The 21684-nt window shown below is 41.0% G+C and overlaps 1 protein-coding gene across 5 annotated transcripts in view; it reads left to right on the forward strand.

Annotated features, from left to right (window-relative positions):
• The window catches only part of RTEL1 (regulator of telomere elongation helicase 1), a 45777-nt gene that overhangs the window by 14806 nt on the left and 9287 nt on the right, over nucleotides 1–21684 (forward strand). For 4 of the 5 annotated variants that reach the window (XM_008636035.2, XM_017733596.1, XM_017733591.1 and 1 more), the window contains exons 17-32: nucleotides 2968–3100; nucleotides 3405–3518; nucleotides 4954–4994; nucleotides 5632–5717; nucleotides 6331–6408; nucleotides 7106–7183; nucleotides 8355–8498; nucleotides 9248–9363; nucleotides 10212–10335; nucleotides 11507–11660; nucleotides 13204–13358; nucleotides 15356–15451; nucleotides 16583–16790; nucleotides 17990–18127; nucleotides 18812–18928; nucleotides 20702–20944. In XM_008636035.2, the coding sequence (XP_008634257.1) occupies nucleotides 2968–3100; nucleotides 3405–3518; nucleotides 4954–4994; nucleotides 5632–5717; nucleotides 6331–6408; nucleotides 7106–7183; nucleotides 8355–8498; nucleotides 9248–9363; nucleotides 10212–10335; nucleotides 11507–11660; nucleotides 13204–13358; nucleotides 15356–15451; nucleotides 16583–16790; nucleotides 17990–18127; nucleotides 18812–18928; nucleotides 20702–20944 (2025 nt within the window). The remainder of the gene's footprint in view (nucleotides 1–2967; nucleotides 3101–3404; nucleotides 3519–4953; nucleotides 4995–5631; nucleotides 5718–6330; nucleotides 6409–7105; nucleotides 7184–8354; nucleotides 8499–9247; nucleotides 9364–10211; nucleotides 10336–11506; nucleotides 11661–13203; nucleotides 13359–15355; nucleotides 15452–16582; nucleotides 16791–17989; nucleotides 18128–18811; nucleotides 18929–20701; nucleotides 20945–21684) is intronic. The other variant, XM_017733582.1, reaches the window with a different exon arrangement.

Genomic DNA, 21684 nt, shown 5'->3' on the forward strand with positions numbered 1-21684 from the left:
CCTCAGGTTAATACTGAGCTTCATGACATGTTCTGTTCTCCTCAGACCAGCTCTATTTCTCTGTACAACTGTATTGAGTTAAACATAGTTGGTGTTGAATAAGGCTGTAACTGCCTTTGGGAAGAACGAGGTTCAGTTGCAGTTATGCCAAAAATATTTGTCCAAGGGTGGTGTTAGAGTAAATTCTACTAAAGTTCTCATTCTCTCTTGAAATGATTCACAATGTGGAGGTGTTACAGTTGGCTCATTTTGGAGCCCTATAGGGAAGGTTCATGTGCTGTGCCAGAGATCTTGTCCAGATCATGTGAATTCTTAGGCAGAAAATGCCATGCCTTAGGGCACACTTATCTTTTCTGTGATGACCTACTTTGAGAAACTTCCTACTTTGAGCAATTTCCTAAATTCTTCAGGATGTGTTTATCAGTTCTTGATAGTTTACCTTCAACTATACTTTGCAGTTCAACTGGGATTTCTCCCTCTCCTTGTCTCTCTCCTCCCACCCGTTTTGTTCCTTATGCTCTGCAGAATCCATCATCTGGAATTATTTCAGTATAATCATTCCTCAAAACAATATATTTAGCAGAAAAGAAACTTGGCTTCTGAATCAAAGGCTTATCCTAATGGTCCTATAAAGCAGCACCAATGAAGGGCAGCATTCATTCTCTCTGATTTTTCAATTTATTTTTTAATAATTAGGTTGAAAACAAAACATTTTCTGATTTGAGAAGACAGATGCAGGTCCATTTACCTCAGCCTTCTTAACAGAGCACTCTCCAGGGATTTTTGTAAATACTTTGCCTCATAACTATCTACTTAATTACTCAGTAAAGTGCTCATGGGTATGTAGGTATCTGTTTCACAGAAGTCCTTTTTTTAAGGACAAAAGTAACATTTTTCAAAGAATGAATTTACTGGGTTTGCAATAATGTCCCCTTAAATGTTTCCACAAAGTTAATGCTGTTTGGTAATCTGCAAATGTTGTTTTCCTGAGATATTGCTCAGTTAGGAGTTTTAAGATACAGGAATAATAAGATAAGTAGATTGGGTTAATGATGGGTGCAGGAAGAGGCTAATACAAACACTTCTAAGTTTTTTGCACAGTTTGGAGGACTTTTACACAGAAACACAAAGCAGCGAGAGAATTCTGTGATTTAGTAGATGGATTCTGATATATTTGTTTTTCAAATAAAAACAGCATTTGCAAGTACCTGTGCAACACACCTGAGTATGTTGAGATTTGTGCTTTGTGCAAGCCTAGCAGAGGCCAGATGTGCCTGATCAAGTGTCTGATTTCCTGTAGTGATACAGCAAATGGTATAGAAATAATTCAAGCATTTAAGAACAGCTGTTTCCCAGGGATTTTGTGGAAATTATCAACTCAAACATCATTCTGTACAAACTGTAATTGGTGAGGAGAAGGGGCATAGCTTGGGATAGCTGATGAGATTCATGCCTGAGCCATCTGTGAACAGATGCTGTTTATGTCAACCAATATTGGACTGTTGCAGTTTAGCATTAAGTTAAAATGCTCTTATTCATGGTTTGCTCTAAGTCATCATGTTATAAACTATTAGCAAGCCACTCCTCCTTGCTTTAGCTGTCCTTGTACCAGGAATGGAAAAAGCTGCTGCAGAGATCTGCTTTGTTTAATGCCCAACATTTCCTGCTGGTGAATGGGACCTTGAAAATGGATTTAATGTTGTTAAGCTTAAAGACATAACTGCAGCACACCAGGCTAAAAATGTACAGCAATCTCAGCTTGTCCAGGAACTGGGAACTGGTGCCTGGCAGTTGTCATGCTGGGTTACAAAAGTGTGTTTCCAGCTGAGCACTGGAGGAGCAAACATGAGGGGTTGGAGTCCTTTTCCAGGCCATCCCATATCAGCCCAGTTTACTTTTATGCTGGGATTTCTTGGGTTCCTGGCTAAGTGACTTTGTTCTTGTCTGTAGATACTCACTGGCCTGTCCATACACAGATCCAAACTAATTTGCACTGTTTGTGTGAGTTAGAAAGATACAGAATTTGCTAAATTTTGAAATGTGAGTCTTCTAGAATTTGGACATTGTCTGGATGGGTTTGTCCAAATGAGATGGAAGGGTAAAACTTCAGCTAAGAGTAAATGTTCACTTGTAAATCTAAGCAGTGAGTGACTCACTGGGCAGATATTAATGGGGATTTCCTGGAAACGTCAGCTTTTTCTTTCGGAAACGCAGGCTTTGATTGAAAGGCGTAAATTTAAAAGACATGCACATGATACTTAGATGACTTTTTATTACTGAAACTAATCATGCAAAGCAGAATCAGAAGCAAAAGCTGATGTTTTCTTTGGCTGCTCTTGTTCTTCACATGGATATTATTTTCATTCCCTGGTGCCTGTGTCTCTGAGAAGCTGATGCCAAGTTTTCAGCAAGCTCAAGCTGAGCAATGAAGGAATGGACTGATGTGATTTATTTATTTTTCTTAATATTCTTTCTGTTGATAACTTACATATTTTCAGAGTCACACACTAAATTATGTGTGTGTGTGTGTGTGTATATATATATATATATATATATATGTCTCCACATCCCACGAAAGATTTGAGCAGAACTTGAAAGGTTTGGGAGTTGACTGTGGGGAAAGTGGGAAGTTTAGGTGAAAGATTTATAGCCTATATAGATATATAAGAAATTACTCATTAGAAAGGGGTTCATTTTTCAAGCAAGTGCAAGGGTGGAGATACTTTCTTATTCTAGTACGAGGGAGCAATGATGTTTTAATTAAAAGTCATTAAATCTGGGAAGAACCAAAGCAGGTCATACCATACCATTTTCCAGCTGTTCTGGAAAACAATACATCTGGAATTTTAACTTTGGATGCTGCCTGGTTTATTCTCAGAAGTTGAGGTGCAATGTGCCATATGCTGGTCACAGTCTAATTTTTCCACTTTGACTGGCTTCTTAGTGTTTTCTCTTTATTTAATGCAGGGAAGACTTTAAGCTATTGGTGTTTCAGCCCTGGGTACAGCATGCACGAGCTCGTTCGACAGGGAGTCAGGACAATCATCCTCACGAGCGGGACGCTCTCCCCCCTCTCTTCATTTACAATGGAAATGCAGATGTGAGTACCTGGTTGTGGGAACAGTGCCATTCCTGGAAAATGCACAAGCTGCTCTCGTGGATTTAGATTTTATCTCAGGATTTTAAAGTGTTCTGTTTGCCCAGAGAAGCTGTGGCTGCCCTATCCCTGGAAGTGTCCAAGGCCAGGTTGGATGGGGCTTGGAGCAACCTGGGGTTGTGAAAAGGGCAGAGGGGTGGAATGAGACGAGCTTTAAGGTTCCTTCCAACCAAACCATTCTATGGTTCTGGAACTGGTAGGGAGTCATATAATGGGTATGACTGGGATCTTCCTCTTTTTCCTCCAGCCCTTTTCCTGTATGCCTGGAGAATCCTCATGTAATCGATAAACATCAGCTCTGGGTTGGGATCATTCCCAAGGGACCTGATGGAACCGTCCTTACTTCCACCTATGAACGAAGGTAATGAACTTCCATGTGGAATCCTGCTTTGAAGTTTTGGGTTCCAACACTTTGGGCTCTGCGAACAGGAGGATGCTAGTGAAGCAAGTGGTCTCTAGTGGTTTTCTTGGATAAATCCTGAATAACAACACCATTTAACCACAACTACTGAATATTTAGAACTAGAGGGCTGGAAGGGATCAGATATCAAGGCACTGATAGTTCTTGGTGACCCTGACCAGCCCTAGCTGGGACCTGTACCCACAACCATCCCCCAGGAGCTGCACTGAACCCCATCCAAATTTTTTTTTGCTGAAGGCTTGACTTGAAACATGGCTGGCCTTTGCAATAACTGTTTTTATACTTAAAGCTTGGAACCATGCCTGGCCTCTCTTTCACCTCTGGGTTGCCTACTTAAGGAAAACATATCCAGATGTTTGTCAAGCTTTTCATCATCATTTTTCTTGCTGTTCTCTCGTCTTCCATCACTCTGCATCTATCTGTTGTTTAGAATTGGCAGTGCTTCTGCTGCCAGCAAAGGCCATATGTTCTGTAGAACTGGAAAGGGCCTCAGCAATTGTAATGGATTTTTACAGAGAAGTAGTAGTCTGGAAAACCCTCCAACTGGATTTGTCATTTTCAGAAGTTTGGAGTGCCATTTTGGTGTATTTCTGTTGAAGATAATGTCTTTTAAAGAAGGAGGGTTGGGGATTCCACCCCTCCAAGGCTTTAGAACCACGGTGGTTTTTTGAAGGAAAGGGATTCACAGTGTTCACTGTGTTTTGACAACATCTGTGTGTTGATACTGGTATCTGTAGGTCTTACAAAGATATATATGTTAGGTTTTTTCCCTGCATATATAAATCTTCTGGGAACACAGTACACAGAGCTACAGGACACTAAAAAGAAAGGAACATAAAGGCGTGAGAGAACAGGTAAGTTTTCAGTCAGAGCCGGAAGAACATAAATGGGGCTCATTGGAGAGCAGAACTTCTTCAGGCAAAGCAAAAGTGATTTACTAAATAGTAACCATAGTGACCAAATTCACCCTTTTTTTTGCCCTGCAGCAACACCACACCTAATTCATCAATTATTATTTTAAATGGTTGTAGCGTTAGTCAGGCTTGGCAGTGCTGCAGACCTTTCTGGCACAACTCTCACATATATGTTGTTACTATTAATAATAAAACTTATATGGCTGCCTGTTTCCACCCGTGCACTTTGAAGTATTGAAGCTTCGATCACCTTCAGTGCTATCAATAAGAATATTTCATACTATAATAAAGTGTTGTGAAGTATTACTAATTCTTGCCCTCGGTGTTGGTGCTTTTCACAGGAGGGAGAGCAATTGGGAGTCTGGAAATGCTGCTTTAGATAAATATCTAAGGAAGTCAGTGTATATGAAAAACATAGAAAAGGAAATGCAATGGTGTTGTTTGATTTTTCTTCTTTGTAGGTTTTCAGAGGATTATTTATCTTCTCTGGGGAAAACAATTGGTAAGTGAAGTGTGTGGGTTTCAAAAATTGCTTGATGCCCAGGATTTTTGGAAATCTAGAAAGGGCAATGCTAAAGAAGATTCAATAGAGAAAGGTAAAGGATTGCAGTGCATATCTCACTGCTATCTGGTTTTGTGTGCTTCTGCTTGCTCAAGGCAGCTGGCTGCTTTAATAGCACACAAAATTGAGTCCCTGGCTTAATATTTCCAAGTCAGGACTTCATTTTTACTGTCAGGAGTTTGTTTTTGGGTAAAAAATGTGGTTCCTAAGCGCAGTCAGAAAATGAAACTAGGAAATCAATAGCAGAGATGATGCAGCCAAGGATGATTTGCAGAGAGATCAAGGATCACAGGAAATCAGTGCAATTTCTTGTGATATTTTAAACTGTGTCAAGCCTGTCTGAAGTCAGCATTTATTGTTTTGGCAATATATATAGATAGAATTACAAAGTCATAACACATAAGGACAGAATAACAGAAGAGCATTTGTGCAGCTTGGCTAACATGATTGAAAAGAATCTGTTAAATCTAGAAATGTTAGAAGGACATGGAGGAGAAATGAAAGCACTGCTCTGAAGTGTTTAGCTTGGCCTAAAAGGTGAAATCCTCAGCTGCACCCTTGTCTTATCTCACTGCAGGTAACCTTGTGCGAGTTGTGCCACATGGGCTGTTGGTGTTCTTCCCATCATATCCTGTCATGGATAAGAGCCTGGAATACTGGAGAGTATGTTCATTGCTCTGCCTGTATTAGGTGGTTTGGTTACATGCATCAGACAGCTTGTAGTTATTCCATTTAACCATGTTAATTAAAAACCATCTAGTAGAAGATGTCCCTGCTCATGGCAAGGGGTTGGAACTAGATGATTATTAAAGTCCCTTCCAACCCAAAACAATTATTAGAATTGGTCTCTGTGTTTCAGCCCTTGGGGGAAAAAAGCAATATGAGCATTTCTCCTTTATTTTTGTTTTGTAACCATTGCAGCTGTAATTTTTGGTACTTCTGTGCTCATGAGTTGAATGTCCCTAGTGAGACTTGCCAGAACAGTTCTGGTTTAAATGCTCCTTGAAGAGGCAGGGGCGGAGGTTCCATGCTGTGGAGTGGGACTGGGAGGTGAGTGCTGGAACTCCCCCATCTGCCTGATGTCTGAGGTGCACCAGCTGCAAGGAATCACTGTTAGTGCTCTTAGGATTACATGTTTCTGCTTCCATCTCTTCCTGTGTTTGGCAAGAGAGGAACATGCTCTGGTGGGGAAGTGTAGTGATCATTTCTGAGTGTTTCTGTTCTTGTGGCGTGTTCTTACTTGGCATTTCTGTCTTGTTCCCTCTCTGTTTAACAGGAGCATGACTTTGCCAAAAGAATAGAAGAAGTGAAGCCGATGTTTGTGGAACCCAGGAACAAAGGAAGCTTTTCAGAGGTTGATTATTTGCATTACATACTTCTGTGATTTTCAGAAACAGTTTTTATGTTTCATGACCTTCTCTAAGGTGTGTTTGGGTATGAAACACCCAAATTTTTGGCCTAAGGTGAAAGTAAAACTCTCTGAGTGCTTCTTGGAAGTATAGTTTTCCTGTGCATCCTTCCTTTCCTCTCATCTGGCCATGCAGGCTTCAGTCTTCGTTTGAATCTGGTGATGTAACAGCAGCTAACATACACAAGTGCTGAGTAATCGAGCTGGTGGAAAGCTGTCACTTCAGTACTCAGCATTTGTGAATGTTCTGCAGGGCTTTTCCTCCCAGCTCATCCTGCTTTGGATGTTAAAGGATTGTGCAGTGTCATCCTGTTTATAGCTGTTTGCTTCTTAGAATAAATAATATCTGAGAATTGCTTTCCTGTTTTGTCAATTTTACTTAGGGATCTGCAGAAACACAGGATGGTCCGTCTTCTCATGAGAAGTATCTGACATTAATTTTTTTATGCCTACCAAGATGTGTTCTGGATTTCACAGTGATACAAAGATTTTGCTGGGTGAACGGCTTCTCACATTTGCAATTAGTTAAAGACAATTATATGAAGCCAAATTAATCACAGTTTAGATCTTAGTGTACAAGTCAAATTTAGCTAGTACAGGATAATACCATTCTTCCTCCTGCTTAAAGTTGTTTATATTTTAGGTTATTGATGCTTACTATGATAAAGTCACCTGTCCTAAGTCCAATGGAGCTGCATTTTTGGCAGTGTGTCGGGGCAAGGTAATGTAACTGAGAGTTTGTTTCATCTGAGATCAGATTATATAATTGATAGAAAAACCCCCTTCATTCTGGATTTCAATACATTTCTGTTTGACTGTAATTATATGTGGGGAAAAAAAGAAATGCTCTGAAGCTTTTTCAAAATTAGGTCACATTTCTGTGTGATTCACTCCTGTTTTTATTGAAGGGACACATTTTGATTTCTCTGAAGTGGATGAGCATCATACTTGCATTTCATGTTGGCTGCTGACTGAAAACATAACGCATTAGATGAGAACAGCTGTTCTGGAGAACTGTAATCAAAGAAGTTAAAACAACACTGCTGCAAACCAAACATAATGCTTCCCTTTAAAACACTTGCTTCATTAACTTCATGTTCTCTGGACACATTTGGTGGCCTTTCCTTTGCATCTTCCAATGCTGATAAATTGACTTATGTTTATCAGTGGAAATATTTGTGAAATTACTTTTAGAGCCTTTTTGCTGCTGTTTACTGTGTACCAGGAGAAGATCCAATTTCTTTTGAACCTTTGGTCCCAGTCTCCAAAGAAGCTGTTGGAGTGAAGAAAAGACATAACTTCCTCAAGCCTTGTTGCTGAGATTTGGAGAACTGATTCAGCTGAAAAACAAAACAGCTTTTTTTTTTTTTTCTTAATTGTTTTTCAGTCAGTTCAACTCTGTTAACAATTTCACAGAGTGATTTGCCAGCACAGTGAGCATGTACAGGGGACATGAGTGACAAATACTTGATGGGATGTCAACAGCACAGCTGCTGGACATGACACTACATTCTGGTGAATCTGATGGCTTTCTGTTGTTGCTTTGAAATGATTCTGTTAATTTTTACTGACAGAGAAGGCTTGCTATGTTCTTATGTCTTGTTGACAATTCAGGGTGTGGAAGGTTTAAACAAAGGTGTTGACATGTTCTGCTTATCCAGAAACAAGACAGCCATTAACAGGGTTGGCTGAGCTGTGCTTTGGCAGAGGAAAAAGCAAAGTTTAAACTCCTGGTAATAAAAGAAAAAAAATCTGGTTGAAACTATTCATTGAAACAATTGACAAACTACACTTGGCCAGGAGTTGAATGGAGAAAAAGGGCCAACAACTGCTGAATCGCTTTGAAATGTCACTTCAAACCCTGTTGATGATGGAAAACTCTGTCTCTGCAGGCCAGTGAAGGCCTGGACTTTGCAGACATAAATGGACGAGGAGTCATCATTACTGGGCTTCCATTTCCCCCTCGTATGGAGCCCAGAGTCATTCTAAAGATGCAGTTCCTGGATGAGATGAGGAGAAGTGATGCAGGTGCACAGGTAAGACTGGGCAGCTTCTCACTCCTGGCTGTTTGCATGTTTGTGTCATTGGTTTTCCCTCTTGTCCCAGTGGGTTTTGGGTTTTGTTATCCTCTCAGCCTCGTGGAGCTATGAATATCAAAAATTCAAACAGGCTTGGGTATCTGTCACAAATACAGCCACCTTTTTTTAATAGTGTTGAGAGTTCCAAATTCTGGCACAGTCTTAAATATGAGCCCAAAAAAAGAATATAATTAAAGTTTATGTCAAAATCTTTGTATGTGTGTTATCCATCTCTCATTCTGAGGGATGTATTTCATCCAGAGACAGTGTGGGCAGGAAGAATGGCCTGTGCTGGCTGGTTTGGGAATTACTGTTTTGGAAGTGTGGTGGTGTATGTTGGGGTGTTTGAGTTTGGTTTTCTATTGCTTCAGGCACAAGCATGAATGATGTTACAATTTAGTCTGTTCTGCAGGTCTTAAAGGATATGCTGTACTGCCAAGGCTCTGAGTACACCATATAGGAAATAGCCTCTCAAGCTGGGCATTGCTGCTTGAGTTTTCTGTGCTCTATAAATCAGGTGTGACTTTTGAGTCCACCTGTGTTTGGTTTTCCTCAGCTCTTTGAGATTTGTCAGTACATCTGGTTGATACTATCCAACAGCTGTTCTGTACTTTTTATTTCTATAGGAAAAAAAATGGTGACTGTACAGCACAGAGAATACATTTTACCTGGTAAATAATGTTAATTGTGCATCCCACCTCTTGCAGTTCCTGTCTGGGCGTGAGTGGTACAGTCAGCAAGCGTCCCGGGCTGTCAACCAGGCCATCGGCCGGGTCATCAGGCACCGCCAGGACTACGGGGCCATCTTCCTGTGTGACCACAGGTAAACCTCAGCTCACTGAATCCCAGAATATTTTGGCTTGGAAGGAACCTTAAAGCTCATCTCGTTCCAACCTCCTGCCAAGGGCAGAGTCACCTTCCACCAGACCAGGTTGCCCCAAGCCCCATCCAACGTGGCTTTGAACACTTCCAGAGATAGGGCGTCAACAACATCAACAGCTTTATATCCCAACATAGGTGTTGGTACTTTGAACATAAATGTGCTGGTGTTGCTGTTAGGAAAAGGCTACAGTTCGTAATAATGAAATCAATTTATGTAACAGGTTATATAAATATTGCACTACTTCAAGAAAGTAACAAGGTTGTTATCTTCTGCTCCTTAGCTATATAGGCTTGGAGCTGCAGAAGGAGCATAATGGTTTTAACGGAAAATAAACCAATTTTTTGAATTCATGTTTGTAATACCACAGGAAATTATGTGACAACAACTTACGGTCTTGCATTTTCTCCATCTTTCATTTGAGATGACAGTCAGCAGCACTGCAGTGTTTTGAGAGAAGGAGGATGGAAATGAGGACAGATTGTGTTACTGAAACAATACTATTTATATTCAGATTCTGTATTAACATTATACTGCATTAATATCCATTTCTGTAATGCTAATTAGTATAGTATGTATATTATAGGCAACAGGAGTTTAATTGATAGAACATGGTATCAGCAAAGCCCTTTTCTCCTGAGTGAAGGCATCACCCCATTATATTTACTGCACTGTTTGTCTTTATTTGTGTTGCTGCTCCTCCCTTATCCTTTTGGATACTGATCTAGGGTTTGTTTAATTAATTTAGCCCAACCTGGCAAATAATTCTCAGGTTTTCCCATCCTGCCCAGGTTCACAACTGGTGATGTCAGAGGCAAACTGCCTTCGTGGGTCCGTCCCTATGTGAACGTTTATGACAACTTTGGGCATGCAGTCAGAAGTGTCTCCCTCTTCTTCCGTGTTGCTCAAGAAATCGTAAGTGTCTTAAAAAAACCCCCACAAAATAAACAACTTTCCTGAGTAGTGCTGGAAACTGGGAATGCTGAGATAGGTGAGAGGTGTGAGAGAATCCCAGAAGATCTCAAATTGGAAGGGATGCATAAGGATCAGAGTCCAGCTCCCTGCTCCTCACAAGCCTGCCCGATGTGGTGTCACTTGTCACTTCTAAACGCTGGAAGATTTACTGGAAAGGAGATGTGCCTCATCTTTCTCCGAGAGTGATCTGGGACAGGATGTTGTTCTTACGCTGGGCAGCTCATTAGGTTAGATCACAAAAATAACTTCCTCTTCCAGTTCCTCCTAAAAAAACATGTATTTATTGGCTGGTATGCAAATCCTGGAACTGATACTGGCATCCAGAAGCTTTCTAGCTCAGGGAGAGGTTATGTGTGGGGAAGGATCACACCCTAAAATTGAAATTGAAGCTGACTAGTAATAAAGAGAAATACAAACCATCAGTTGTTATTGTAGTTCATGACTGGGTCATCTTTACTAATACAGCTTCTTTATTAGCATTAAGAAGCTGATGTTCCCTGTAATAGTTCCTTGATTTAAAAAGTAATATTGTAAAAAGGCTTCCTAATTTACTGGAGAAAGTCATAGCAAGAAATGGGCTGGAAGCCAGAATGGGAAATTCTTTGCTCCCAAAATGGAGGTTAAGATTAAAATAAGCACTTAAAATTTAATATACAGACTTGGATGACTTCCTGGAAGATGCCGTAGCCAAATACAAGTTGTTCAGACTAATTAGTTACAGATGGATGATGCTGCAGGACTTGATGATCTTTTCTGATCATGAGTGAGAGTTCCATGGTAAATCAAAACCACAACCTGATGTGCTTTGTCAGAAGGAGCTGTTGTTGCAGAGGTAGCATTAGGAAGTGATTGTTCCTCAGCAGGTCATGATCCTTTTTCTGGTTACCAGGTCACTTAGAGTTGAGCCTGCTTACTGTACTTCAGCTATGTCACTCCTGAGCTGTTTATCCTTTCTTCAAAATCACATAAACCCAGAGTGTGTAACAATCTTTCTACCAAAGGTTATTTGGGCAAAAAAGAGATGTCTTTGGATTGTTGCTGAGATTTTTGGTCACAGATGGAGTGCAAAAGTGGCCTTTGCCTATTGTAATGCTTTATAAACTGCTTGCAGATGCCCCCACCCCTGTCTCAGTGCCCTCCTGGACATACTGGTTCCTTAAGTGAAAGCAATGCAGCACCATCTACTTCATCTGAGCAGATCCTCTCCCTGAAAAAAGCTAAAAACCTGGATGATCATGTTCCCAGTTTGAAGAGGAAAAGGAAAGGTATGTTTGGGTCCTCACAGATACATTTTTTTTGTTTTAAGCTGAACTACGAAAAGGAGAATCAGGAGGCTAGAAACTGAAATGGGAGAGAAAGCAAGAAGAGCTCAAAGACTGATGTAAAAGTCTGGTCAGAAGGGACATAGTTAAGCATCAGAAAATGGGGGAAAACAGTTGCAGTTACAGAGAAAAGTGGCAGACGGGGAAAAAGTGTCCCACAGAACAGGAGGAGTTTTTGGTGGAGTGTCACAGATAGTTTTGAAAATAAGAACTGGAAGTATCTTTCTGCCTAGCACAATATGTCCTTCTTCCATCCTGTTGTATAAATGACTCTTACTCAGTAATCTGTCTAAGAAAACAAAAAGGACATGGGAACAGAACAATATTTAAAAATTTGTGGATAGCTAATGCCAAAGAATAAAGCATTTCTCATGTCAGATATTATTTCAACACTCTAGACCGTTTACTGGTTTGGAGCAGAACAGTGAAGTTTGGTTAAAGCTGTGGTTCCTAAGCAGTTATGAGTGAGTGTGAGTTCACATTACATTTAAGCCAGTGTGCTTGCTGATTGTCACTGAAAGGATTACTTTGGCCACCACGTTTTTCTCCCTCTCAGTTTCCAACTGTGCACTTTTTACTCCTTCCTTTGATTTGAGTCCATCTTTTGTGCAGCTGCAGAGTGAGCAGCTGAGCTTTGCTGAACCAGTTGACCTTCCATCCCCTTGACTGGTAGCTCCATCTCAAAGGATGGGCTGGAATGTGTGACTGGAGGTGAAGGGAAGAAGCTGCATTTCCTGTTTAATAGAGATTTGCAGTTGCATTGCATTAGCTGCAACATCAAACTCACCTGTAGTCACAGTGGTCATAATACACTCCCATTCTTCTGAAAATAGTGACTTTCCTTAGTAACTGACTGTTAAAGTAATTTCACAAAGCAGTGGAAGTACATTTTGAAGGTAATGCCTTACAGAAATATCAAGCAGATACTAAGTTAACCTTACTTACAACTCAAAATTCTTGTATTTAAAACCTGGATCTTGACTAGTGAGAATATGTAATTTGGGACCTTGGTGACTGTGTCTTATGGGTATTGATACTGTGAGAATTGTAGGCTTTTATAAAACTTGCTCTGTTTAAAAATAATAAATTGTGTTTTGTACCAAAATCTCTCCAAAACTCTGGAACTCAGTTTTGGGAAAATCCATAAATCTAAAATAATTGAACAGAGACAGCTGCTGTGGTAAGACTTTTTCCCATTGATCCTAAGCCATTTTGAGGTTAAATGTGACAATCACTTAAGGAAAAGTTTGAGAGCAATCTGCCAGGTTGTGGTAACAAGTGCTTGAGCAATTTTAGAAGAGATTTGTAAAAGCAGTCTTCTTATGAAATTATGTAATGCACTTTTGCAAGAGGTGGAAGATTATTTCATTCACCAGCACATATTTGTGGATTGCTTTGTAAGACTTGGAGCTATTACCAAATCAAAGAAAATGCAGGAGAGAATGTGGAATGTTAATTTGTCATCTGTGTTCTGCTATGGTGGCAGTAAATGGAGATGGAGCACCCAGCCTGTGTGTGGAATATGAGCAAGAGTTTGTCTCACCCCGAAGAAAATGTGTTGGGCTCTTGGATGCCTTGGAGCGCAGTGAGAAGAGCAGTGAAGATGCAGAGGAGGAAACTGATTTGCCAGGAGAGGAAAAGGTAATGGCAAAATAACTTCCTTGTAAGTAAAAATTGCAGGCTCTAAAGCAAAATGATTCTGGCATCAGGAGAAGCAGCTCAACCCTCTTTCGAGAAAAGCTCACTGTAACCAGCACCTGTAACTGCAAGTTCTCATAAGTAAATTGATCAAAGGGTTTCCTTGCCACGTTCAAGTAGATGATCAGCAGGTATGTACTTGTTCTGTGCTCCAAGGCTGCTGACCAGGAGGAGTCTTGGAAGTTAACCATGCTTTCTGAGAGCAAGGAGCTCTCAGAGAAGAGCTTGGTAAAACACAATTTGTTCTGGGTGGAGTCTCTGTCACCACGTGGTATGAGACCAGATATTGAATTCAAAAAAGGGTGGGGGAGGGTTTATGGATTAGAAATTGCACTTCTGGATGAAAATTTTTGATCTGCCCCAGAGAAGGAGTGTTGCTGACTTGTGGAATATTTTATCAGAATCAAAATTCCACTATCACATTAAGATCAACAAAGCTGCTTCTGTGATGTCCATTTTCTTTCCTCTTGGATTGGTATTTTTAATACATCCGTGATTGGGCTGTGTTCTTGCTTTCCCAAAACCTCTGTTTGCAGTTGTTGGAGGGGTGGCTCCCTTACCTGGCTGAAGTATTTTACTGCTGGCTTGCAGACTTGTGCATGGACTTAAGGAATGCCTATTGCAGCATTCTTAAGTACTTCCCTTAGGGGAAGAGTGCCTGAGGTAAAATGCAGAGGTGTAGGAGTATCTGGGGAATATCTAAGTAGGCCCAAGGACATGAATGGAGACATGTACAAAGGGCAGCAAATATTGAACTTGTGTGCAGCCAAGTGAGAAATGGGCTCGATCACCCATTGGGCTGCCATGACAGACACCGAAGCCTTTTCTTTTGAAAGCTTGGCACAATTCCAGGGACTTAGTAGCTCAGCTACAGTATGTTCCTAACACAGCTGCAGTGCTTTTGGCAGAGCTCAGCATTTCCTGGAGTCAGATAAGCTGATGGACCCAATGGCTTGGCAGTCGCTCAGGTCCAATTCCTATTTGCATATTTGGCACTGCTTGTCTGAAGTTTGTGGGGAGCTCTGGGGTCACCCTGTGCTGCTCCAAATTTGGTGGCCTGGTCCCAGCAGTCTGGTGGGTGTAGTCCTGAGACAGGCAGTGGCTCTCAGGCAGCCAGGTTTCATTCTGGGTCCAGCACTGAGCACTGGATTTGGACTGAGGATGGGGTTGGTGTCATTTCCTGTTATCACCATCCAGCATAGTGTCTGTGTTACCATTTTTCCTTTTATCAAAGTTACACTGTACCCTTGTTCTGTAAATCATGGAAGTTTAGCTGCTCTTGTTCTGAAAGAATTTGCTTTGTCACCTCAAAACTTCACAGTACAAGAATTTTTCAATCCATTTAAATGACTTAATAGTTCCCCATAATCAGATTTCCTCGTGAGTTACACCTCTCGTAAACTTGTCTAGGAAGCCTTATTTCTGCTGAATAATGCTTTTCAAGGTGGTGTCTTTACATAGCACAGGACTAAGAACATGGTTTTGATAATTTTTCTGACTTCCTGCATGTATCATAGATATTTGACTTGCTGATTATGTTCCAATTCTTCATTCCCTTATGTACAAGGAGTTTCAGGCAGGAAAGTGAAGGAGAGTATGAGCCACCAGTTACACACAGGTGTGTGTACACTCTCAGGCTGCCCTGGAACAGTCTGCTGTGAGTCCAGCTTTGCTTAGGCAGGCATTTGTACCCTCAAGACCAACTTTATCTTTAATTTCTTCTGGTTTGGTCTCTCTGAGAGAGATTTCAGAAATTTCTACCCTCTAGAAACAGGTATGTGTGCAGGCTCTGTGACAATAATTCAGGTTGGACTTGTTTCACTGTCTTGAATGGTGTCACAAACTGGATTACCAAGTTTTACTGCTGGAAATACCTAAATTAAATGGACAGTAACTTTGAAAAGCATTTTTTTTACCTTACTTTCTTTTTATCTTCACAGGCGCATCGTCTGTCCACACTTTCCCTTCAGTATGAGAAGAGATTAACGGATGAGCAGAAAGGAGGAAGGAAGAAAATAAAGCTAGTCAGCAATACAGTATGTGTTTCCCTGTGTCTGTGCTATCCCTTTGATCTGTAGATTGGTTTAATTTGAACTGGAAATTTCCAGGCAGACAGATGACTGATGACAGAACAAGTATGTTTTTTCTCCAAATTGTAAATATTCATCAGTGCACATCTGAAGTCTATTTGTCATGCTCTTTCCCAAATCCAGATGTCCCAGACCAAATCAAGCACAGGTCCACATAGGGCTGGTAGGTGAAAAGAATTTTCTGACACTGATTGCTTTGTGAGCAACTTGATCAGGTGTGGTTGGGTGGTTTCCTTCTTTTTGATTAGAATGGAATAGTTCAGTTGGGAGGGGCCTGCAATGATCAGCAGGTCCAGCTGCTGTGGTAGAGCCTCAGATGGTTTAACTGACTGGTTTTGGGTAAGGGATCACATCCTACCCCTCCTGAGGTGGGTCATGGTTGTGTGTTAGCTCTGCAGCTGTGCATTATGGTTTTGCCCTGTCTCCAAACCCAGTTAACTCATTATGCAGCTATTTGCTTAAGAATCACAATAAATTCAGGAGAATTCCCTGGGTGAGGTGTGTGCCAGTAGTTGTCCAAGGTGCTGTCCTAACCGGATGTTCCCTGTGTCAGTCAGCTAAGCATGTGGCAAACGAAACTTATCCTGAAGCTGAGATACAATACCAGAGAGAAGAGAACAGGTTCATGCAGATTGTTGTGTTTGCAGTTTGTTGCTATCTGATGTCATGATGAGTCAGCTCAGCCTCCAGCTTTGGAGTAAACGTCTTTTTGTTATCCCTTCTCCTAAGAGTAGAATTGTGCAATGGTACTTGGCTTCCTTCTCTAGGAATTTTTCCCTGAAGCTGCCTGTTTTGTCAGTGGGGACGGTGAATAATACATGAATTATGGGGGTGCCTGCCATAATTGCAACCTGTTAGGTGAAAGTATTCATGCTTTAGTGGTGAGCACAGTGGTGCTGCTGGCTGGGCTATTGGACTTGATGATGTTAGAGGTCTTTTCCAACCTCAGTGATTCTGTAATTCCTTTCATTATCCTATGTGCTGCTGGTATTGTAAACATATTGCTCCCACCTGAAATCACGTGAAAGTCACTCCTCAAGTGTTGCTTTTTACTGAGGAGCCTTTCCTGCCTTGCAGCAGGACCGGAGAGCGGAGCCTGCGGAGCCGAAGAAGGCACGGGCCACGTTTTACATCGCCACGGTGAAGGACACCCTGAGCCAGCAGAACTACGAGCTCTTCTCCAAGGCTCTGCAGCAGTACAAGAAGACAGATGACTTCCATGCCATGCTATCCCAAATGAGCTCCCTCTTCATAGAGGATGAAAAAAAGCACGTTTTGCTGCGAGGTACACTCAGAGTATCTGTGTATCCCTGGTATATTTGTGTACGTGGCTTTTGTCTTTTAAACAGACTTGGATACTTCAGAAGCGTTTTAGATGTGAAGTGCAGCTCGATTAAAATGGTTCATCACTTTATATCCCCAGATAACAGAAGACTCTCCTCAGTCTAATTATCATGTGTTAGCTCACATCTTGATTTGAAGAAAATCATATTCCATGGAAGTTTGTGTTATGTTAAACTTAGTCTAAAAGTACAGTGACTTATTCCTGGTAGTTTAGGAGACCAAGAGCGTGGTGTGTGAGTAGGAGAGATGCCTTGGTAAGGGTTCTGTGCTAAAGCAGTAAATAGACAGAATATACAGAGAAATTTTCTGTTTAAATAATTGTGAGTATAAAACAAAGGGTCTGGGCAAACATGGATAGTTACTGCATTAGCTGGTTTCTCAGTGGCTTTTAACAGTGGTACTGACAGGAACTGAATTCCCACCAAGATTTTTTTCTAGTTTAACAGTATTTTCTGTGTGACTTTTCATTTCTCTCACAACTTGTGAACAAATGGACAGATTTCTCTGTGACTCTTTCATCGACTGAAATAATAAAAGCCAAGTTATGCATCTTGTAAATTGCTTCAGGTAAATTCTAAGGTTAAAGAATGGGAAGCTCAGTTTGTTTCCCAATTTTCAACGATCTACATAAATAAGAAAATATTTGATCATCAAATCAAGGTCTAAGTCTAGTTTTGAAAACTGTCAGGCACCTGAAACCTAAAGTTGATTTGATGTTTAGGCTTGGCCAGCATTTTGTGGTAAGTAAGTAACATGAGGTGTAAAGTTAACAGTTAATCGGTTATTTAAAGTATCAGCCTAGCAGTTACTTGGATCTCATGATTTATGAGGCACCTCAAGGCCAGCTTCACTGAGAGGTGAGTTGCTTTGTATTTACAGTGGAAAAAATGACAGTTTTTACTTACTGGTGATATTAATGCTCAGTGTTTGCATGATGGCTGATCTTTGTGTAATTTGTAAGTGTGCTTATTGTATAAATATTAGGTAAAAAGACCTAGATTTTAATTTATTTAGTTGCACCTTTTTATCGAACCTTCAAGTTCTGCTGTTGCAGGTTTTGGTAGCATTTACTGCCTGTTGTGGATTGATTTTTTTTCTTTCTTTCCTTTTTTCCCCCCTTTTCCTTCTCTCTGATGCAAGATTTTTACCAGTTTGTACGACCCCAGCATAAAAAGCAGTTTGATGAAGCATGCTGCAATCTGACTGGAGTGGGCTGTGGCTACAAACCTGAGCACAGCCTCCCACGGGAGGAGAGGGAGATCCTGGCCAAGAGAACGGGTGAGGAGCTTGGTTCAGTTGTATCATTTGAAGGAGAAATGTCCTTTTTCACCCAGTCATAGAGCAGGATGTGTCTGACATGTAGAAATGCAAGGAAATTCCATTTAATCAATACTGAGCTAAGTCTCTGCTCTTCATGATCCTTTTGCCTTCCCTTGAGCTGTGCAGATGCCTGAGCACTGGTTACTGCAGGGTTAATAATGATGTTATTTTGTTTCAAAAGGGGATTTTACTGATGTTTAAATCATTTAGTCTGGGGAATTCAACAACTCTGCGTGTGTGTCGTCTTTGCTGCCCACTTAGTGCCACCAGAATTGTGAATAGAGGGTGATTTGTGTCCTCACAGAGCTTGTGAAATCTGGAGCAGTAAAGTTCTAAAAAAGTGGGGTGTTAGCTCATCATCAGAGAAATAAATCTGTGTGGAATCCCAGACTGGTTTGGGTTGAAAGGGACCTTAAAACTCATCCCAGTCCAGCCCCCTGCCATGGGCAGGGACACCTTCCACTATCCCAGGTTACTCCAAGCCCCCTCCAACCTGGCCTTGGGCACTTCCAGGGATGGAGCAGCCACAGCTTCTCTGGATTGCTCAGGTGCTTTCAGCACAGGATGTCATACTTTGAAATGCACCATTCCGTGTTCATTCTTCCCTAAATTCACTGTTAATGGACTGGTTTGATTTAACAGAAGAAAAACAGAGCCATCAGAAAAGCACATTCTCCAAGGCCTCATGTGCTCAGCTGAACCCTGGGCTCCACCTGAACCAAGGAGGATCCCACTTGGCAACAGGACTGAATAGTGCAGGTACCCTCCATGTTTAATAAAGCCCCAGTCTATTCTGGTTTATTTCATCACTGTAAGTTCTCCTGGGGCAAACCAATGTTCTTTGTGCTCACCTAGCACAGTGGCTCACTCTCTGTGGGTGGGAGTGGTGGTAATTCTGAATTTTCAGCAAGGATTGTGCAAAACAGAACACAAAAGTCAATAAATCAAGGTGTATGTGAAAGAAAGCAACTGAAGCCAGACATTTATACTAGAGACTGAGCTGGGAAAAGTGGGAGTTGAGCACAGGTCTGCTGGGCTTCCTGTTTGCCCAGGGTCCATGAAAGGGAGCCAGTTAAGGAATGTGAGTTTAGATTACATCAATGTGAATTCACGTACGAAGAAGCTGTTTCATTTTGTTCTTGGTGTAATATGTACACTCCCTCTGTGGACAGCCTGCTTTTTCTACAGAAACAGAGAGTATAAACGTAATCTCTGTGTGCATCCCTCTAATCTCACTCTCTCCAGTATTTATCTTCAAACTCATGGGCTTATTTATTATTTAATTATAAGTTTTCCAGAGAACAGCTGGGAATTTTTGTGTTTCTCGCAAGGAAATGAGTAGGATCGTTGGACAGCTTAGAAGTCTTTCTTTAGAGGACAAAGAATACTCAAAGGCTAATCCTCTCCTTAAAAAAACAAGCCAGTTTCCTGGAAGACTTTAAATGCTTTTCAAGTGTGAAGCCATATTGTTTCTTTTGATTTGTTTTTCCATTTTCTTTTGTATTTTAAGAATATTTGAATAAAGCAGAATCTTTAGCAATTATCTTGTCCCAGAACCATTGGAATGGTTTCACAGAAACTTGTTTCTACTAAAAGTAATTGAGCAAAGAATAGGAATAAATGGATATGTTATTTCTGTGGCTCACTCATTAGGAAGAGAATGCTTCTGTGGAAATATGAGAAAGCTCTAGGATATGAAATAAAAGATATTGATTATAAAATTCACACCCAAGTTTTTCCTCCTCCAGCAAATTGAATGAAGCCTATGTTTTGAAACTTAATTCTCTTTATCATCCAATAAAGAACTTTTAAAGGTCCAGATACCAAAAGATATGGCAGGTTAATATAAATCAGTTTCTTATCATATCCTTCATCCATATTTGCATGCCTGTAATATGCAAATCAGACCTTTTTTTCCTCAAACATAACAGCAATCAGAGAGTTACATTGTAAATGAAGTTCACTTGGCATTTAGCAGGATGTTCCAAGCTTCTACCTTTTGCTGACCTCCTACATTGCTCTTGTGCTCTTTTGAGTGTTATTTCAGGTTAGATAGTATATCTGGACATTGTTTTCCTGTTGGGAAACAACCCCCCCCCCTTTGTCTGCTCTTATTGTTAAGGGGTGAGGAATCTGTACCTTGAAATTGCCCATTTCAGGCCAGCAGAGTTGGTTAACCCATCTGTTTAAGATGCTTCTACTCCTTCAGTGGAGCACAAAACCTGATTTATTGCTGACCTCCATGCCCCTTTTGCTCAATCCCTAGTGACCTTCTGACACATTTCTCCATTTTAAATGATCAAGAAACTCCAGAAGATGCTATAAGTGATCTTCAGAATTATTTTGCTCTGTTGCCATTTCCAGGAGCAGGTCTGGCCATGCCAGAGGGAGGTACATGGGTAGGTGGGGTTGGCTTTACCACTTCGAAGTAGTTCAGGAATTCCCTTCAGATGAGATGAGAAGTGGATACGATGGGGTGACCTGTTTGTCTCTGTTCCTCATCAAGCCCTGCTCATGCATTTTGTCTCTCAGGGCAGAATGCCAGTGCAGCTCCAAGGAAAGAGGCTGAAAAGGCTCCAGGCTCCAGGAGAGAGCATCACCAGGCCCTCAGGACTGCCTATCTCAATGATGTGCAGAGGGCTTTGGACAAAAGCACCTACAGCCAGTTCTACGAGGCTCTGCTGGCTTACAAGAAGACGGATAATTACGATGCCATGGTGTCGGTGATAGCAGCCCTCACCACGGAGAGGCCGCAGGACTTCCATCTCCTACAGAGTAAGGGATTTTTTTTTTAAATCACTTTTATTTATTTGAAAGGAAAGTGTGGGTGCTGTGATCTCATGTGAGGTCTCACCTGGTTTAGCAACCCAGATCAATGGAGCAGCAGGAACAATGTGTTCACTGAATGCCATTCAGAGAGCAAAAAATGTCAAGGTTATAAAGTGTTATCTCTGCTAGAAATTGTCCATTAAAAACATTACACAAGATCTCAGTAATTCCAGTCCTTATCTTCATCCTGGCTAACTTCAATCATGCTTCCATGACTGTTTTTTCTCCTCAACTACTACAATTGCTCTTTAGAAAGGACAATGCTGACTATTGAACTGACTCAATTTTATTCCCGTGACCAGTGATTGCTATACTGGTGATAAGTTCTTAGATCACTTCCAGGTCTCAGGATAAACAATCAGACTTTTGATTCACTATTCTTCTACAGAGCTTCACCTGGAAATAGTTATGGAACTATGTCATAATTTATTTTCTCAGAAGTGCTTTGTTTTGTTTTATTTTCCTTTTATGGGTTTAGTGATGGAAGGATTTAGGGAGCTACAGGTTTTAAAAATTTGAAATTGGCCTTAATTGTTTAAAACAAGAAGAAGAGGAGGCATTATATGCTGGTCCTGATTGCGTCAATGGTGACAACTTGTGTGACATGACACCTCAGTTCCACCTTCTCCCTGTCTCTGGGGTGACTTTGCTGCCGGAAATGATGCATTTGGTGTATCGTGGGGAAT

Source organism: Corvus brachyrhynchos, unplaced genomic scaffold (assembly GCF_000691975.1).
Source record: "Corvus brachyrhynchos isolate BGI_N302 unplaced genomic scaffold, ASM69197v1 scaffold10, whole genome shotgun sequence".
NCBI classification, from domain to species: domain Eukaryota; kingdom Metazoa; phylum Chordata; class Aves; order Passeriformes; family Corvidae; genus Corvus; species Corvus brachyrhynchos.